The 17267-nt window shown below is 47.1% G+C and overlaps 1 protein-coding gene across 3 annotated transcripts in view; it reads left to right on the plus strand.

Annotated features, from left to right (window-relative positions):
• The window catches only part of LOC119446386 (uncharacterized), a 261982-nt gene that overhangs the window by 220238 nt on the left and 24477 nt on the right, over window positions 1-17267 (plus strand). For all 3 annotated transcript variants that reach the window (XM_049664106.1, XM_049664105.1, XM_037710809.2), the window contains exons 4-6: window positions 10865-11003; window positions 12046-12161; window positions 12904-13023. In XM_049664106.1, coding sequence (XP_049520063.1) covers window positions 10865-11003; window positions 12046-12161; window positions 12904-13023 — 375 coding nt within the window. The remainder of the gene's footprint in view (window positions 1-10864; window positions 11004-12045; window positions 12162-12903; window positions 13024-17267) is intronic.

Raw genomic sequence — 17267 nt, forward strand, 5'->3', positions numbered from 1 at the left:
TTACACCTTTCTTCTATGTCCGCATGTACGCATAGAGCCTCAAGATATTTTGTGACCAGCTACTCCACTTACTTAAGTTGTGACTAAGGTACATGGACAATACGGCTAGCCAAAGTACGTTATCACGAATGGAGAATTTTGCTGTAATTCGGCTGCCACAGCTTTCCGTGCAAAATGCCACGGCTTCAATTAAAGGAGCGCCGATTTGAGATCTTCGAATGAATGTTTTCTAATTAAACGTTTATGTTATTTTACTTAGAAGGGAAGTCACCGACCTGGTGGCTTCCCTAGAGGAAAAGAAAAATGACAATAAGCCACATAGCTCCCAAAGTAACTTATGTAATAACGTCGAAACGAACCATTTTTGGTTTTCTTACCCAGGAGGCATATGTGCTAGCGGAGTCAGGACGCACAGGATGGTCGCGTGGGAGCCGGACGTCGTTCAATGTTCGTGTGTGTGTGTGTGTGTGTGTGTGTGTGTGTGTGTGTGTGTGTGGTGTGTGTGTGTGTGTGTGTGTGTGTGTGTGTGTGTGTGTGTGTGTGTGTGTGTGTGTGTGTGTGTGTGTGTGTGTGTGTGTGTGTGTGTGTGTGTGTGTGTGTGTGTGTGTGTGTGTGTGTGTGTGTGTGTGTGTGTGTGTGTGTGTGTGTGTGTGTGTGTGTGTGTGTGTGTGGTGTGTGTGTGTGTGTGTGTGGTGTGTGGTGTGTGTGTGTGTGTGTGTGTGTGTGTGTGTGTGTGTGTGTGTGTGTGTGTGTGGTGTGTGTGTGTGTGGTGTGTGTGTGTTGTGTGTGTGTGTGTGTGTGTGTGTGTGTGTGTGTGTTGTGTGTGTGTGTGTGTGTGTGCTCATACATTTTTCACTTTGACACTCCTAACGCTAACGCATTAAAAATTAGGCAGGGCTCGACGCCGCGGTACGACCCTCGGCTCCGGTATGGGGCAAGACAGGTATGGAACATCGCTTGGCAACTGTACTACAGGCAGAGGGTAAGAAAGAGTGTTTCCGTTGGCCGTGACGCTCGTCTCCTGGCAGCGTGGTCAACCGACAGGATAGGTGATTACGTCTATCTCCTCCAATAATGGACCTATTTGAAAAATTCTTTCGGCAGAACGCTCCTTAGACGAGGTTTTTTACAGCTTCCCGCCTACAACCGAAATTTCCAGTGGGTCCTGGTGAAGAGTCTTTTAAGAGTTAAAGTGGGACTCGCGCTAGACATCGCACGTGGAGCAACTCACGTTCCGTGTCCCAAAGCACAGTATCTCATACGTATAAGCCTCGATATGACGCTGTTGCAGGGCGTTGGAAGTTCCGCAGTAACGTGCCATAAATACGCTCTTCCCCACCAGGGTGCAACGGAGATCGATTGGTGCAAACAAGACAAGAAAAAAGACAGGGCAAACAATAACGAACGATAATTTGTCGGGTGCTGCACTAGAGAGATAAAAAAAAGGAAGGTTGCTCGAACAAGAGCAGCCGGCAGCGGGTAATTAAGTAATCTTGAGAGCGCAGGTCGCCGTGCGCGCTTACGCTTGACGTACTACGGTGGTGGCACGCTCGCGCTTATATATATAGAGATATATATATGACCATTTTCTCCTTCCACGACGTCTTCTTCTCGCCCTGCCGTTTAACACTCGCCTTAGAAGAAACTTCGGCGAGCTTGCAACAGGACGCCTCTGCGTCGTCCGTCTCGACCAGCTAAGGCAGAAGATATGTCTTATAGACTAGAAAGCCGTGGCACTTTGCGCCCGGAGCAATAACATAGGCAGGCGTGAAATGTCCCAGCAAGCATAAGGAAGCACCAAGGAGAAGCGGATATTTTTTTTCTTTGTCGAGAGCCCGTAGGCTACTTGTCATCAGTCGGTACGTATGCTAGCGGGAAGCGGTGGTGCACGATTGCTCTATGAGCTGGGCTGTTTTGTGTACGTTCAGCGTGTTTAACTTGCGTACTGTGATAGTTCGCGATGAGCCCTCTTGGCCCCTCATCCATCAGACAACTGGTAACAACGTCTCTTGGTTCTCGTATTAGTCACTCTTTTTTTTTTTCTGACGCTCCCCTGAGAAGCAGCTGTCGGTATTTGCATGTTGAGTAACGATGCACTTTACAAGAGGTAAGAGAACCATCTTGGGAGCACGTCTATAAATCTCGGGGATGGTATGGTGGTGGGCTGTATAGCAACAGACGCGTTTAGCCTTATGATTGAGGCCGGCAATTCCTCCGTCTGAGCGTATCCTGCCTTGTCGTTCGGTCATTTGTATCCCCGCAAAGGAGCTTGACATTGTCCTCTTTCTATTCCCCATTTCCCTTACGCCCAGTGCAGGGTAGCGAACCGGGTGCAAGTCTGGTTGACACTCCCTGCGTTTTCTCACCTTGCTCTCTCTCGCTATTCCTCCTGCAGTCATAAGCGAGACTGGTTTTTCTGGACGCAGTACACGTGCATGGTAATAGACCTTGTGTACGATTCGCGTACTTTGTGAGCCTATCCAATAGTGTCAGTGTCACGGTGACTGCGAATGTCACATGACATGATGCCTGAAGCTCACTGTATCATAACAAAACAAAAAAATCGAGAAGGCTCCCAGTTTCTGGTGTTATTCTGTAACACCTTGATTTATGACTGGCCTCCTTATTTGTGAATGTGTACGTCTCATCTGTCCTCAGCGTCGATGGTGCCTAGTGTGTCAAACCGAGCGCTGCCGCATTATCGTAAACAAGCGAAGCAAGCGTGTGTAGTCGTTTGCGATATTGACAAGTGCCACTGGGGGCAACATGTCCGTAGTACGGCGGCAGATTATTTGCCAGGATTGGAACATCCTTTGCAACGTGAAAACTCATACACCGTTCTCAGGAGGACTTCTCAAATCATCCTAAATATATGTCGTGAATTTAAAGGCGCATTAAAGAGCAACCGTAAATCAATTTAGACGGGTAAAGATATCTTTAAGAGGCTCTGTTATGTAAATTGCTTGAGGTTAAACGCTTTAATATTGCGGGACAAAAAAAAAACTGAGCTTGCCCATCTTTAATGTCATGACGAAGCCTCAATGCTGATACGTCTGTGTGACGGAGCGGGTATATCAATGTGCATATTTATATATTTCGGCTACTCTTGCCATCATTAAAGTTCTAGAAGCGTGCTAGGTCGAGTATTTGGTTCCTTTAGAATGGCCGCGTGGTCTTTCTATCTCGATCGATGAACAGTTAATTAGACAAGTGTATAGACGCTCTTGAAACCCACGACGACGCGATGATCTGGTAAGAGACCTGCAGGCGGCGGGCCGTCGGTATACCTGCCTTTCGTCTTTTCTGTCTTTTTCCCTGCTTTACCTCGCCTCCTTTCACGGTAAGAGTGGAAATTTCGGGCTGTTTCAAAAGCAGAGCTTTGCTTAACGCGTTGTTCCTCGTTCGTGCGCTTTAAACGAGAAAGAAAAAAAAGCGAATAACAATAAAAGCCATTTTCTCACGACGCGAACCAAACAAAAAAATTCAGATCTTCCACTGTCTCTCTTTTTGAACTTCACACCCGTAGGTTCATACATAAGCGTTATTTTTGACGCTGAAGGATTCGAAAATTTTCGATGTTGCGTTCGGGTGCGCACCCCCCCCCCCTACCTCCCCCCTAAAACTGGCTCAGCAGTGGGCGCGCACGCAAAGAGGATGGGGGGCAGGGGGGTGGGCTGCAAAACACCAATATAGACGCTCCGATACCTGCATTTAGGGCAGAATTCTCGCGCGCTGTACCTGCACCCCATCCGTTCCCGTCTTTTTCTGGCTCCCAGTATCCACGGCGTGATGATGTGGCTGCGCTAAAAGCCTCTAATGGCACAGCAAACTCGAACCTCTCTGCCGAGCCTTACAGAGTAAGCAAGAACGCTAGGCAGTTTCGACGGGATCCCCCCTCCCCTCGGATAGAAAGGAAGCTGCTCGGAACGTTGTATTTACTATCTTTTTTTTTTACGTTCTAAGCACAGCCCTTCTCCCTCGCCAGGGGTTTCGAATAACGTACATTTCCTTCCACCTGTCTCAAACTCTTCGGCTGAGCTCAGCACATCGAGATCAGCCTTGGCGGAGTGCATGAGTGAGTTCCACTGGAAGACGATTGAAATCTTAAAAAAAAAGCAGATTGAAAGCCAGTGAAATCTATCCGCGTGTTTCGAGAGCGGCGCGCGGGGCAGGTCGATCATATACATTAAAGATAGCTACGTCGGCGTAACAGTCTCGTGTCCGTCATAAGTCTCTCCGTCTTTCAATTGTTTTCCCTTTTTTTTTTTTGCTCTGCTTTTCTTTTTATTCCTTCTCCTAGCGTATAATTTTGTTGGACATAATCACCTGCAGATGTGTACAGACAGCAACAAAGTTTGACATTATCGTGACGCGGTGTCGCTGTTGTCAAGCATGACGCATGCTAAGCAGGGGGTGATGTCGTTTCCGTGAGGTTAACTAATAGACTTACGGGCCTGGATAAAAGGATTAGGACAAACTCAACTGTCATGAGCTTCCGTCGAAAACGTATTGTCCAGTATTACTTTGCAAATCTTTTTTTCAATAACTTTCATTCAATACTCGCAGAGTTCTTCCATGTTTAGCTCCTCATCCGCCAAAAAAAAAGAAAAAACTATAGCTACGTTGAGTTCGGCGCTGCATGCAGACGCTGATTAACTTCATGGCGGCTAGTAGCCGAGGAAAGTGAATGGGAGAGGGGCGGGGGTGGGGTGAGGGGGAGGAGTCACTATACCTTGCGAGAGCTGACATGCTAATGGTAGAAAGCTCTGCTCCCACCACTTAGTATTGCAAAAGGTAAAATCGTACCCCATCACCATCCCTCCTGAAAGTCTTTCCCTAGCAAGAGCGGCACCTCTACACGCCGTTACAAACAGTTGTGGGCCGTTTTTTGACGCACGTTCTGGTGACTACAATGGGCAAGGTCTCTTCGCAGCAACACTGTTTTAAGATCACTTCTCAAGGTCTCTCAGTAAAGAGTTGCCATCGCAGTTCCGGAATCCAGAAGATAGGGCGTCTGGCTTAACACAACCAAATCCTGCAGCACCGTGCATCCACACACCAGGACAAGCGCAGCTCATGTTATAGCGCCGTCAACTCGACGGCACAATTGTGAAGCGTCGTGTAGCCATTGTGAAAGCGTTGTGCGGGATGCAAGCGAATGAAGTATGCATGTGCTCATCGTGGTGGTGAATCACGGGCGTTTGGTACTTACATGTGCCACCGCTGTAACGTAGAACATTTTGATTCAACTCTAAATACTAATATTGCCTTCCCCTGGAGCATGCACGATAGCCAACTGGAACGTGCTATGCTCGACCTCCGGGTTTTGGCTATAATGCTAACGCTATGTTAACGCTATGCTTACGCTATTTTATCGCTATAGATGCTATCGCTATGTTATCGCTGTGCTATCGCTGTGCTATCGCTGTGCTGTCGCTACGCCGTCGATTTGCTGGTGAGATGGTGAGGAATTGAAGAAAAAAAAGTGACACGAAAGAGCAGACACACACTAACACATACGGTAACACAAGTGCACTAAGCAAAATCTATTAATTTACGGAAACCCGTATCCTTTGGGAATGCTATAAGTTCTTTGGTGAGGCGCAGTTCAAATTCCGAACTTCGCCATGGTCCTTGAACACTCCGCGGCTGAAGTCGCTGCGCTATTGCTATGTGCTACCGATATGGTATCGTAATGCTAACTTTATGGAAACTGGTAACATATTGCTACGCTATCGATGATGTGCTATCGGCATGCTATCGCTAAGCAATCGCCACGGTAACGCAACGCTTAAGTGCGTCATCCCTATGTCAACGCCTTGATACTTTAGCACTCTGGCAAACTCTTTTCTGTTTCACCGAGCTCCATAGTTTCGGTTTTCTTCCGTCCAGTAGCTGAAGTTGCAACTTACGGGACCGACGCGAAAGCCTGCAGATACGTGTTAGCGCTGAAGCTTGCGGCCGGCTCGGCAAGATCGCCCCAGGCCGGCTTCCTCTGGCGATACCGCGGAGCGTATACATACTTACAGCGTTGTTTCGAGTCAAAAAGCCGGAGCAAAGCCACTTAACCGATGCAACGTTCTTCGCCGGCAACCTCACAATTTCAAAGCCCTCGGACAACGCCGGAATTAAAAAAAAGAAAAGAAATCCTATACCGGAAGATATACGCGTTGTGTATATAAGCTACCGCTTCTGGCCGTCAACGTTAAAGCAGGCCTCGTTTGTAAGCCCCACGATGTTCCACTAGAAATCCTTGTTTTCGCGGAAACGCCGGGCACGCGGGCTTCCGATGTTTTCTACGAATTCAATTGTTTCTCGCGAGCCGCACTACAATCCTCGGAAACCCTGCCCTGTTCCCTCGTCTTCTTTCTTGGTTTTGTGCTTTTCATTCGTGCGTTCGCTCATTCTTGCGTCTCGGCAACGAAGCGTTCCTTTGCCATCCTCGCTCCGCGGCCTCCATATTTCCTTCCTCGACTCGTTCCAGACTTTGACTGCCGTAGGATTCTGGGATAGACCGCAAAGCGGCACTTCCTATAAGAGACTGCCGACGGTCAACGCATTTATGGAGTTGCCGGCCTATACGTAGGCTCGGCGGCGCTTGGCTGGAGCGCGCTGGGGCAAAGCCGGCGCGGCGAAGTTGTGTAGTACGTGCGCGCACGAGAGGTGAAGTGTGTAGCGTCGCCTTGTCGCGGCCTTAAGAAGATCTAATAGACAATGCTCGCAAAGTGGATTTCCTAGACAGAATGTCGTGGTGCGCTCGGAACGACGCTTGAAGCTCTATATACGTTGCGAGCACTTCGCCGCTTTCCCTTGCTGCCGCTACATAAGCCTAGAATGTGTCTCTCTGGTGAGAAGTTTTGCGCAGTGGGCATTTTTTTTTTTTTTCGGACGAGCGTTTGAATGCAGGGGGCTTGTATTGTCAAAAAGGGTTTTAAGCGGAACTTGGTACATGTCTACGGGATTACTCGGGAACAGCGCCACAGTTATCGCGCGTGAATCGGTGATTCATTGCAGTGGTTTATCCAGGATTTCGATTTTGGGGGCGTGTTACCAAAAAGAGGGTGGAGGGGGGGGGGGTATACGCAGTTATTGATTATATATTTCTTGAGCAAAAGGCGGGGAAGGGGGACAGGAGAGGAGAGTCTGGTAGCTGTAGATTTTACAGTTTCTTAGTGGCACCAGCATGGAGTGACACTCTTGTTTCATGCACAGCACTTCCAGGGACGAAATTTAGAAAAAAAAATAGAAAAAGTAGTACAGTACAAAATTCATGGGTTTCACTGTAGATATGATATCAGAGCATACGTTTAGTTACAAGTTGAGCTACCGAAGTGTCTGGAATAATTAAAAATAATCAGAGATCCTTGATTACCGCACACCTTTATGCACAGAACATCATTATGCACAGAACATCAACGGCGAGGTGACCGTGCCACTAAGAGACACATAAGTCAAAGATTAGGGTTTTACCGTTTTTTTCTCGCCACTTGCGTGTCGTCTGCGGCAGCTATCGTCACATTTATTTGCCTCAAGAAGACACCAAAAAAAAAAAAAATGAAAACTTAATTTGTCCCACGCAACACTTTGATCTCGCCACTTGGTGGTAAGGGTGTTAGCCATGGGAAAAGTCAGCGCGCTGTAAGGCGGGAAATTTTTTTTATTTATTGTTCATTGGGGCAACATTCTGTGCAGGAAAATTGATTGATTCATGAGGTTTGGCGTCCCTAAGTGTAATATGGGAGAGGCCGTGTAATGGGGGGTTACGTTAGAGTTAGACTACCTGGTTGGTTTTTTTTTTCTTTTTTCTTTTTTTTTCTTTTTTTTTTTTACTAAATTGCACGTAAATGTTAGTACCCGGGCGTTCCTGCATTTTGACCCTCGCTGGAATGCGGAAGCCACGGCCGAGAATCGAGAACATGACCTCGGGCTCAGCAGCCCAACGCCTTAGCCACTGAGCCACGGTGATGAGTAAAGATTGAATTGAATTGAATTGGATTGGAATTTTGTTAGAGGAAGTATGGTCATACAGACAAACATATTTATAAACATCTGGATCTGTGGCATCATGTTTATATGGACACATGCAGCAATTACATGCATAAGCTTGAAAGGTTCAAGAAAGCCCGGAACGTCTTCTCTAGTGACCAATCAACCTGTTTCTTACAAATTCGAACGGAGTTTTGAGCAAACCATTATCCATATTGGTTGAAAACTGTCCCGAATTTAGCGGGACCGTCCCGTACTTTCAGTAAATGTCCTGTCTTGAATCAGTTAGGACGGCCAAATCTCCCGACATTTGCTTTTTTCCCTATTGGTTAACAATAAACGAACCACATTTTTCTTTTTACTAATGCATGACAGCTCGGTCGCGCATTCTTCCTTTTTGTATCCTGTTGCACTGTCGTACGTAAACATAAAGGGGTTTTTGTTTTAGTCGTAGTTCTCGTTTTGTTGTAGGCCCCAACGGTTCCAGAACCTCTATCTGCGTATTGGTATAGCCGTGTTAGTTGCGCAACTTCTGCACCTTTCTTGTTGTAAATGGCAGTGGACTAACAAATGCGTGTAACATGGTTGCACGTACATGCTCAGACAGGCGGCTCTTGGAACGTTGACAGGGTCGATCATCGCCAGCCGCGCCCCGTTTCGACATCGTCCACTCCTCGAGTGTTGACAACCCTATTGGCCCATCGAAGGCGTACTTATCACTACTATTGTATTTCTCCATCACCTTCTGTTACGCAGTCTTGATATAGACCCTATACGGACTTGCAGTATGCAGTAATAAATAAATAATTAAATCATAATTAAATAAAAGAGCTGTATTAGTAAATTGTCTTTATTCTACCGGATTAGGAGACTTGATACAGCCAGAAGAAACGCAAGAACAAAATACGTGTCACAGCGCCACCCTAACGTACCCGCACTTGCACGCCATGACGTCATAAACTCGGAATGCGTCTGCTCGGGCCTAAGTAATTATTTATCGGTAAAGATATGGACTAATTTGTACTCTAAAGTAGTCGAAGACTGTTCGCTTAGCAAGTTTGTAGAACTACGTCACAGTGTCTCGAATGCGAAAAAGAAAAACATACATTTCAGTCCGTGACGTCGCATTGACGTACCGGCGCCGCGCGCTTTCGGTGCGAAATGAAAAATAAAATTGAACTACTTCGGTGTTCATTTTTCTCGTCCAGCAATGAACGTCTTACGAGGAAATGAACGAAAATAGACTTTCTGAAAGGATGCTTTATCGGTTTAAGACTGACGTGCAAGCGTCATCCTCTTAAAGTGGAACTCCTATGCCTGAATGACTTTTCAGTCGCGTCCGCTCCCGCGGACGGCCTCGACTCCTCTTCGTCGTTCTCCAAGCTGACGCCGGCCCTGGACGGCGCGCGGAAGATAAATCGACTCCGGCTCATGCCCGTCTACCCAGGCGGCTATGCCGAGCAATATCGCCTTTCTTTGCTCTTATGGCCATCCTTGCGCCATACAGCGCAGCCGGCCATTTATGACGCGGTCAGAAGAGCGATGGAATTTATTCTCTCTCTCTCTCTCTCTTTCTATTTTTTTTTTTTTTACTTTCGCTACCCGCTGACGGAGTTTCGCATATTTCTGACGGTGTTTGATTGTATAGGGTTACTTGTAGTTCGCATAAGTGGCTCGCACTTTTCCTTCTTTGTCCTTCCTGGCTCTTTCTTCCCAACTTCGCTAACGTGATTGCCTTCCAAACCTTTTGTTACCTTGGAAAGCGTTCCCTGGGTTGAGAAATAATATGCTCAACTTCAAGTTGTATTCATGCAGCTTTAACTTGAGGTTATAATCTTTTAATAATTGAATTGAAGCCACCGACAAATTGGCAGCGAATATTTCCAATTTCGCCCAAATAAGTAAATCAAAATCGAGTTCTACGTTCCTTCCTCATCGATTGTTCTTTTCTGACGATCCGCTCGTGTTCTTATTCTTTTATTTCTTTTTGTTTCATTTATATTCACCCTGCGACCATGTCGCGTCGTGCTCCGATGTGCGCCTGTGTACTTCTAAAGCTCAAAGAATAAGCTAATGTCTTCGGCATACATGTGAGGTAATCTGCACGTAATTTTATAGCGGAAAACGAATGATTGCATCAGGTAAGCTGTACAGTCGAGCGTCTCTACGGCGAATGTCTCGACAACGATATGACTAGTATAACGAAGGAATAATTATGTCCAGGATGCTTAGGCCCCGGGGGCCGCAAACACTTCGTATTTCGTACCTTCGTAGACTGTATTTGCTTGCAACTTGGCCTGCAAGACGTGGTAGCTAGAACGTGGAGAACCAGGTGCGCTGGTCTGCATCAAATTTGTTAGAAAGTAGTCGATGAAGAATAATTCTTCCGCAAGCACCCTCTTCCACACTGAAGTCTCCTTCAAGATCAATAGTTTCAAGGCTCAGGGCATTTCTCTTGTGCGAATCAAGTTGTGAAAGTCGGCAGTAAACGCAGCGGGCGAAGGCAGCCAATTGTATGCAGCAGGGGCCGCGCAACCACGCTACGACCGCCGTCTCGTACGATTGATACTGCAAACATTTCACCACTGACTGACGATTCGCTTGAAAACGGCCGCATCGGCGGTCCGGCGTTTGTCGCGAACTTTTCGAACGATGACGCGTTGATATCCGGTGTGAAAAGTTCAACTTTAAAAGCCAGTCGCGACGTGCTAATACGCCCCGCCCCTGTTTGATCTTCAAGTTTCAGTACATATATGTTTGTGCCTTTCGTCGTCACGTTTTAGTGTTAACCGCTTGTCCTGAAGGTATAGTTCCATCATCCTGGCGATCGTTACTGGTCTCCCTGTTCACGGTTCTCTTGTTCTTGTTCCATGCGCAGGAGAGTGCGCCGGTGTGCTTCGCAGCCGACACGGCGCAAGAGCAACAGTCGTGGGGCGAGGAGCTCCGGCGGAGGACGCAGGCGTGCTCCCTTAGCATCCAGGGGCTGAACCTCGAGGGATGCTCCAGCTTCCCATCCCGTAAGTTTCAATGAAGAGCAGCCTGGTGGAGATAGATAGATAGATAGATAGATAGATAGATAGATAGATAGATAGATAGATAGATAGATAGATAGATAGATAGATAGATAGATAGATAGATAGATAGATAGATAGATAGATAGATAGATAGACGATAGATAGATAGATAGATAGATAGATAGATAGATAGATAGATAGATAGATAGATAGATAGATAGATAGATAGATAGATAGATAGATAGATAGATAGATAGATAGATAGATAGATAGATAGATAGATAGATAGATAGATAGATAGATAGATAGATAGATAGATAGATAGATAGATAGATAGATAAAAGCAGCTGGCGCGGTAAAGTACCAGGGCTCACCTTCCTCAAAGAGTAACCTCACTGATAAAAGTTGCATGGAACAAATTTTCCTTACTAGATTTTTCCCTCACAATTCCAGGCAGAGTTCCACGCAATGACAGTTTACACAGACTGAGCGAAAGAAAAGCAGTGCTTGAACTTCTTGTGTCAACTGTTCTCCCGAGTTCTTTGTAATCAAAGCTTTTTGTGATCTCTAACTTTCAAGGAGGTTCAAGTGCAAGCCCTTGAGGTTCGTAAAGTTGGAATAAGGAACCAAGAAAAATGAAATTGCGATATTCTGACAAACAAGCCTACCTTATTCTTAAAAATAAGGTCTGCGATTTCCCGCTACAATAAACTAAATGTTTTAGAAATATAAGCTGCGGTATGCGGTATTTTCTTTCCCGCTGGAAAAAAGAAAAAAGAATGCGGCAACCAAAGAAAAGAGGTTCAGGTCATTACATGTAAGCGCTAGGAGAGACGCAAATAGCACTATGCTACTTGAAAGATGAACATGCTAGCAAACCTCTGCGACTCACCGGTCGTAAACAGACAATGCACACAAGGAATGTAATCTTTTTCGTGAAAGCAGACACTCGACGCAAATACGCAGTCTATTCCTGTTGTTACTTGGCTTTGGATTTCTTTTCTCGTGCCACTTTGCAATATTTCTTTCCTTTCTTTTATCGCAGCGCCAGGAGTTCAGAGCAAGGTTCAGCTGGATGAAAATGTGCTCGCACAAACTTTGGAGCTTCTCGACGAACTACTCAAGAAAAAGTCGGATGGCAAGAAGCTCAAGAAAGGGGATGTGAGACATTTTTTTTTTTCATTATGTCAATTTTCTGGCTCCCTTTATTCGCTGAGTGCATCTTCTGGAAAGAAGCATTGTTACTTCATCTAATAGCCCACGCCGGATGGGGCCCTTGAGAATTTGTTATCTCCATTGACGCCACCTTTTTTTTCTTCCTACAAGAATATGCACTGTATCGCAATATTTGGCCTGAATATGTTCAAACACAGCTGAGGAAGCAATTGCGCCATTCGCTCGTTTGTTCTGTTTCGGGAATAATAGTTTTTAATAATTATTCTTCCTTTCAAAGTTTTCTTCTTATTTGTACATCTTGTTACATGGGCATACATTTATAGTTCAAAACGGTGCGTGTATCTTTAGGTGTGGCAGAAGAGGTTTGCTGTGGATTACTTCCGCAAATTCTTGAACTATCAGGGCTGTGCATGCCGTCGCATACCCTATACTTTCGTAGCTCAACGGTTTTAGAAAGATTGTCTAACGGATCGCTTTTGCCACGAATAAAATTACAGGCTTAACCTCCCAATCTTTCCCACCTCATTTCTTTCTCTCTCTATCTCTCTCTCTCTCTCTCTCTCTCCACATGCGGACCTCGCTTCCAGATATTTCTGTTGAATAAAATAGCTCACCGGTTTTGAACCATCAATTGCTCAACACAAACGCGTGCATTTCACTTGTTTCTTAAACAAAATGGTTGTTTACCGTGACTATCGCCAAAACGTGCGCGCACTATATTTCGCAGGAGTCCATGGGCATGTCCCAGGACGTCGAAGAAGTGGAACAAGCCTCCATCATGGCTCACCAGGAGGCTCTCCGCAAGGCCACCCACCTGAGGCAGCGCAAGATATCCACCGAGCTCAAGGTCAGTTTTGCCACGTGCTATCCGCGCGTGCGTGTGTTTGTGCGGACGTGAGCGCCTATACACGTGGAAACACGGGAGCTCACACGGTGAATCGTGTTTCTCAGTTTTGTTGCTGCTGGGGCAGCTGCTGCTGCTGCTGTTTTTCATATCCCAAGCGACCATAGTGAGGCAGCAAAACAAGGCCCATTCATTCTTTTCCTAACGAGCGCATTCGGCTGAGACAAGCCTTCACCGGAACGGCTGTAGTTTCGTTTTTTTTTTTTGTTTTAGTGTGTTTGTTTTTTCTTAGGGGGGGGGGGGGTGTGAGGGAGTTGAGTTGCTGTGTCGGCCATTACGCCGTTTCCGGCGTGCTTTGGCAGAGTGCGGCGAGGCAGGATGGAACACTTATCGCTTAGACAGGTACTATCGTGTATGTACGTGTTTAGCTAGTTGGCGTGTCTTGCACGCGTTATGCAACCTTGGCCACCCTAATAGGAGCTCGTTATGTACAGGCTCGCATATATTATCGGAAGCGCTGGCTGCCGTGCGTTTTGCGTTTGTAGAATGAATCTCGTGACAAGCGCAGACTATAGGGAGGGAGAGACACAGCTCTGAAAAAAGAAAGCAGGATATAAGTCGGGGCTGCTTACCCCACGAACATCAGTGCGCGCCCTTTGGTTAGCCGAAAGCCTGTTCAGTTGGGCTTACACGTGCCCTAAATGTTTTCTTGAGGGAAAAGCGGTGGATTCGAGTGATAAAACCGGGGGGGGAGGGGGTTAATGTCAACGAGTAACTTATATTTATGAAATTACTAATGGTGGTGACTTCTGTGACGCCGGCTTCTTGCGCTAACAATATATCGTTCAACTTGCGATGATGCGAAAAAAGTTCCGACAATAAAGCACACTTTATAAACGCGCCTAAACAGTCATCGCCTTAAAACAAAGAAAAAATAACGAACCAAGACATTTCGCAAAAAAAAAAAAAAACACACAGGTCAATCAATCAAGTCATTCGAATAACGCGAAACAAATGTATTACGTAGATAAAATACTGCTATCAGTATTTCATTAAAACCAAAGAAATTATAAGCGTTAATGCAGAGGTACGTCACATTAAGTAAAGGAGGCGTTGCCTTACTGGACGTTCAGCAATCCGTGGGAGCACTTAGAATGCGTTCTCATGAGCTGTGCCAAGTTTCAACAGCAAGTGAGTGCTTTCAGGACGACAATAAATCGCCTCGGTGATTGTCCTTTTGGCATAGAAAGGTTGCTTGGGCCGTAACGCGTCATTACAGCGATCCAAAGGCTATAAAGGGGAAAAATGGCTCCTCGCACCAAACTGTGACTGTAACAAGTTGCGATAGCAAGTTCAGTGGCATCTTGTACACACGTGGCATGTGCCACAGCTACACTGTGGCTGTAGCATGTGCGTAGTGAGAGCGCGCGAGGGCGAGGGACGCGCGCTTTCACGGGGAGCGAAGCAAACGCGACTTCCCAGTGGAAGGGGAGCGGTGGGCGAGGAGGGTATCGAGGCACCCTATAAACTGTGTGCGTGCGTGCCCACTCTCCCACTGCGGCGCATGCGCGCAGCCCTGCCGGCCTCTGCCGCCTGTGACTCTTTCTGGGCTCTCGCCTGCCTCTTCCCTAACAGTGTCGACAACGGTGTTTAGCCGTTCCGTCACGTAGACATCGCGCTAGCACTCTTATTAGTTGCCCTTACGACTCGCCATGGCCCGGCCGCGTCCCGTTCGTTCGGAGGAATGACGCAACGAGTGACGGGTAACTGGCGACTCAATCTCCCACGCGAAAGAAGAACAGCGGGAAGGCAGCGCGGAAGGGAGGGGTTGCGACTTCTGCTCTGCGAGGAACTTGCACCTCGCGCAGCGTCGGGCGATCGCACCTCGCGCGGCGCCGGGTGGTCGCGCGCACCGTATCTTGAAAACGATCTGTAACACGGCTCCTACCTTTGTATGTGCTCTACTTTCGTCGCTCAGTTTCCGTTGAAGCGATAGACCACATGAACCTTCGCCCCCTGCTGCCGGCGTGCTTGCTCACGCCAGCGTTTTGACAGTGGTTGTGTGCAGTCACATGAACAACGCGCAGAACTGTTGTCGACGGCGGCGGCGTTTTGCGCGCGTTCGCACTGAATGCACGCGGCGTTGGTGACGTGTTTATGAAGAACGTGCCAACCTTCGTTTTGGCGGTGTACCCTATGGCGGTGTACCGTAGCCACCATGAGGTCATGGTCCCTGTGGTCACTAAATAAATTAAAACCACCGGACCATATATATTTCTAATTCTTTAATAGTTCAAACAACCAAATTACACCATGGCATCTTAACAGTCATAATTGTAAATACATAATTTCCACCATAGTACAGCTTCGCTGGTCTTCCATCTCCACCCCAGTGCTTTGAAGGGCTGACAGTTTTTATTGCGATAGCAATTATATGGACACTCAAAAGCAGATTTCTGCCGTCGGCGTCGCCGTCGGCGTCGCCGTCGCCGTCGCCGTCGCCGTGAGGTTCCGTATGACGTCATTTGGAGATGAAATCGTCGCCGCGCGCCGAACGCTGTATGTGCGAGTGAAAGGGCGCGAGGGGCGCGTCTTTCACGGGGAGTGAACGCACGGCGGAGAACAAACGCGCGTTCTGCGCCGTGCTCGCTTAAGGGCTGCAGAAGTAGGCGTCTCTTTTCTCCTTTACAATCACCATATATGTAGAGCAAACGCGCCTTCTTCGGACGCGCGAGAGGCCGTGGGGGAGGGGGAGGGAAGGGAGGCGACGTTTAGCTGCGGCACCAAGTGCCTATTTATATCAGAGGCTCCAGCAACAGTCACCAACGCCGCACGCATTTTGAGCTAACGCGGGCAAAACGCCGATGGCGTCGACAACAGTTCTGCGTGTTGTTGCTACCAAAGCCGCTCACCTTACTTCGTATGACATTGCTGTGTTGCTATCGCATTCATTGCTTCGCCCTTAGGGCGAAACTGTGACATTTTTTTTGTAAGGACAGACATATATGCATGCAGTTTTAAATAAAAATTCTGCTTCTTGCTGTCGGTAGCATTCAGCTTTTTCAGCCTATACAAGTAACAGTTTCATTCAAATATACGACGTACTACGCTGGCTGGGATACCAAGAAAACTACCCAGTAGTGTCGTGGAGCCAAGTGAGTACTGGCGGTACATCATGCTTCCTACGTTACTGAACCTTGAAAGCTTCTCAAAATAATTTTTACATGAATTTTAAAAATTATTGTATTCAAACTTTCTAAGAAAACTATACCAAGAAATATTCTTATAAAACTTCAATCGCGGCTCATTACTTTTATCCCTAACCATGCTCATTAGCTAAATAACCTATAGAAAACCAGATATATGCCTAGAATTACACGTACGAAAGCAGCAAGGTTATACGCCGCCTTCGCTGAACACGCCCATTCTCATCAGGAACGCACCGGTACTCACTTACAATGCGTTTTCCCCCGCCCTCTCCCGCCATGGCCTTTCTGTCCACGATCCCCTTCCCTATGCAGAATAGAATGTAGGTGACTACATATACGCCGGCCAAATTCCCCGCATTTCACTGAAGAGATTTATCTATCTATCTATCCTATCTATATCCTGTCATCACAATTTTTATCTCGGCGAGCATCACATACACCGCATTCGTCTAGCGGGACATTGCGCTGTACACAGAAATTCTGAGAATTGTTTACTACAGCGTATGCATTGTTTGGCTTAGCTGTGACTTCGTTTTTGCTTAGTTTTGCTTACTTGCCTTTCCTAGCTTATGCACTTGTGCCCATGGCCTTTGCGGTGGCAAAGAGGGCTTAGGATTTATTAGAGAAGTTTCAGGTTTTAGCGCCGCATGCATCCGACCTTTTCAATGCAATTGTATCAATTGAGCTAGATTTAGGTGCACGTTAAAGAACCCCAGGTGGTCCAAATTTCCGGAGTCCCCACTATGGCGTGCCTCATAATCAGAACTGGTTTTGGCACGTAAAACCCCATAATTTAATTTTTTGTATCAATTGAGCCGGAATGCTGGGCACGAGCGCGTCGCGACCGAGGCGCAAGGGGAAAGGGTACACCAGCCTCAATAGTGCGTGATGCGTTGCGTGAGGGGAGAGTGCATCGCCGCGACGCCACGTCACCATCGCTATCGCTCTCGCAAGCCTGTGTTAATGGGTGCGTTCCTTGTCTACACAAGCTCTCGCCTACGTCTTGACTGCGCCTCGGTAAGGCCTAATGAAAACGCG

The sequence above is a fragment of the Dermacentor silvarum genome, chromosome 3, assembly GCF_013339745.2.
Source record: "Dermacentor silvarum isolate Dsil-2018 chromosome 3, BIME_Dsil_1.4, whole genome shotgun sequence".
NCBI lineage: Eukaryota > Metazoa > Arthropoda > Arachnida > Ixodida > Ixodidae > Dermacentor > Dermacentor silvarum.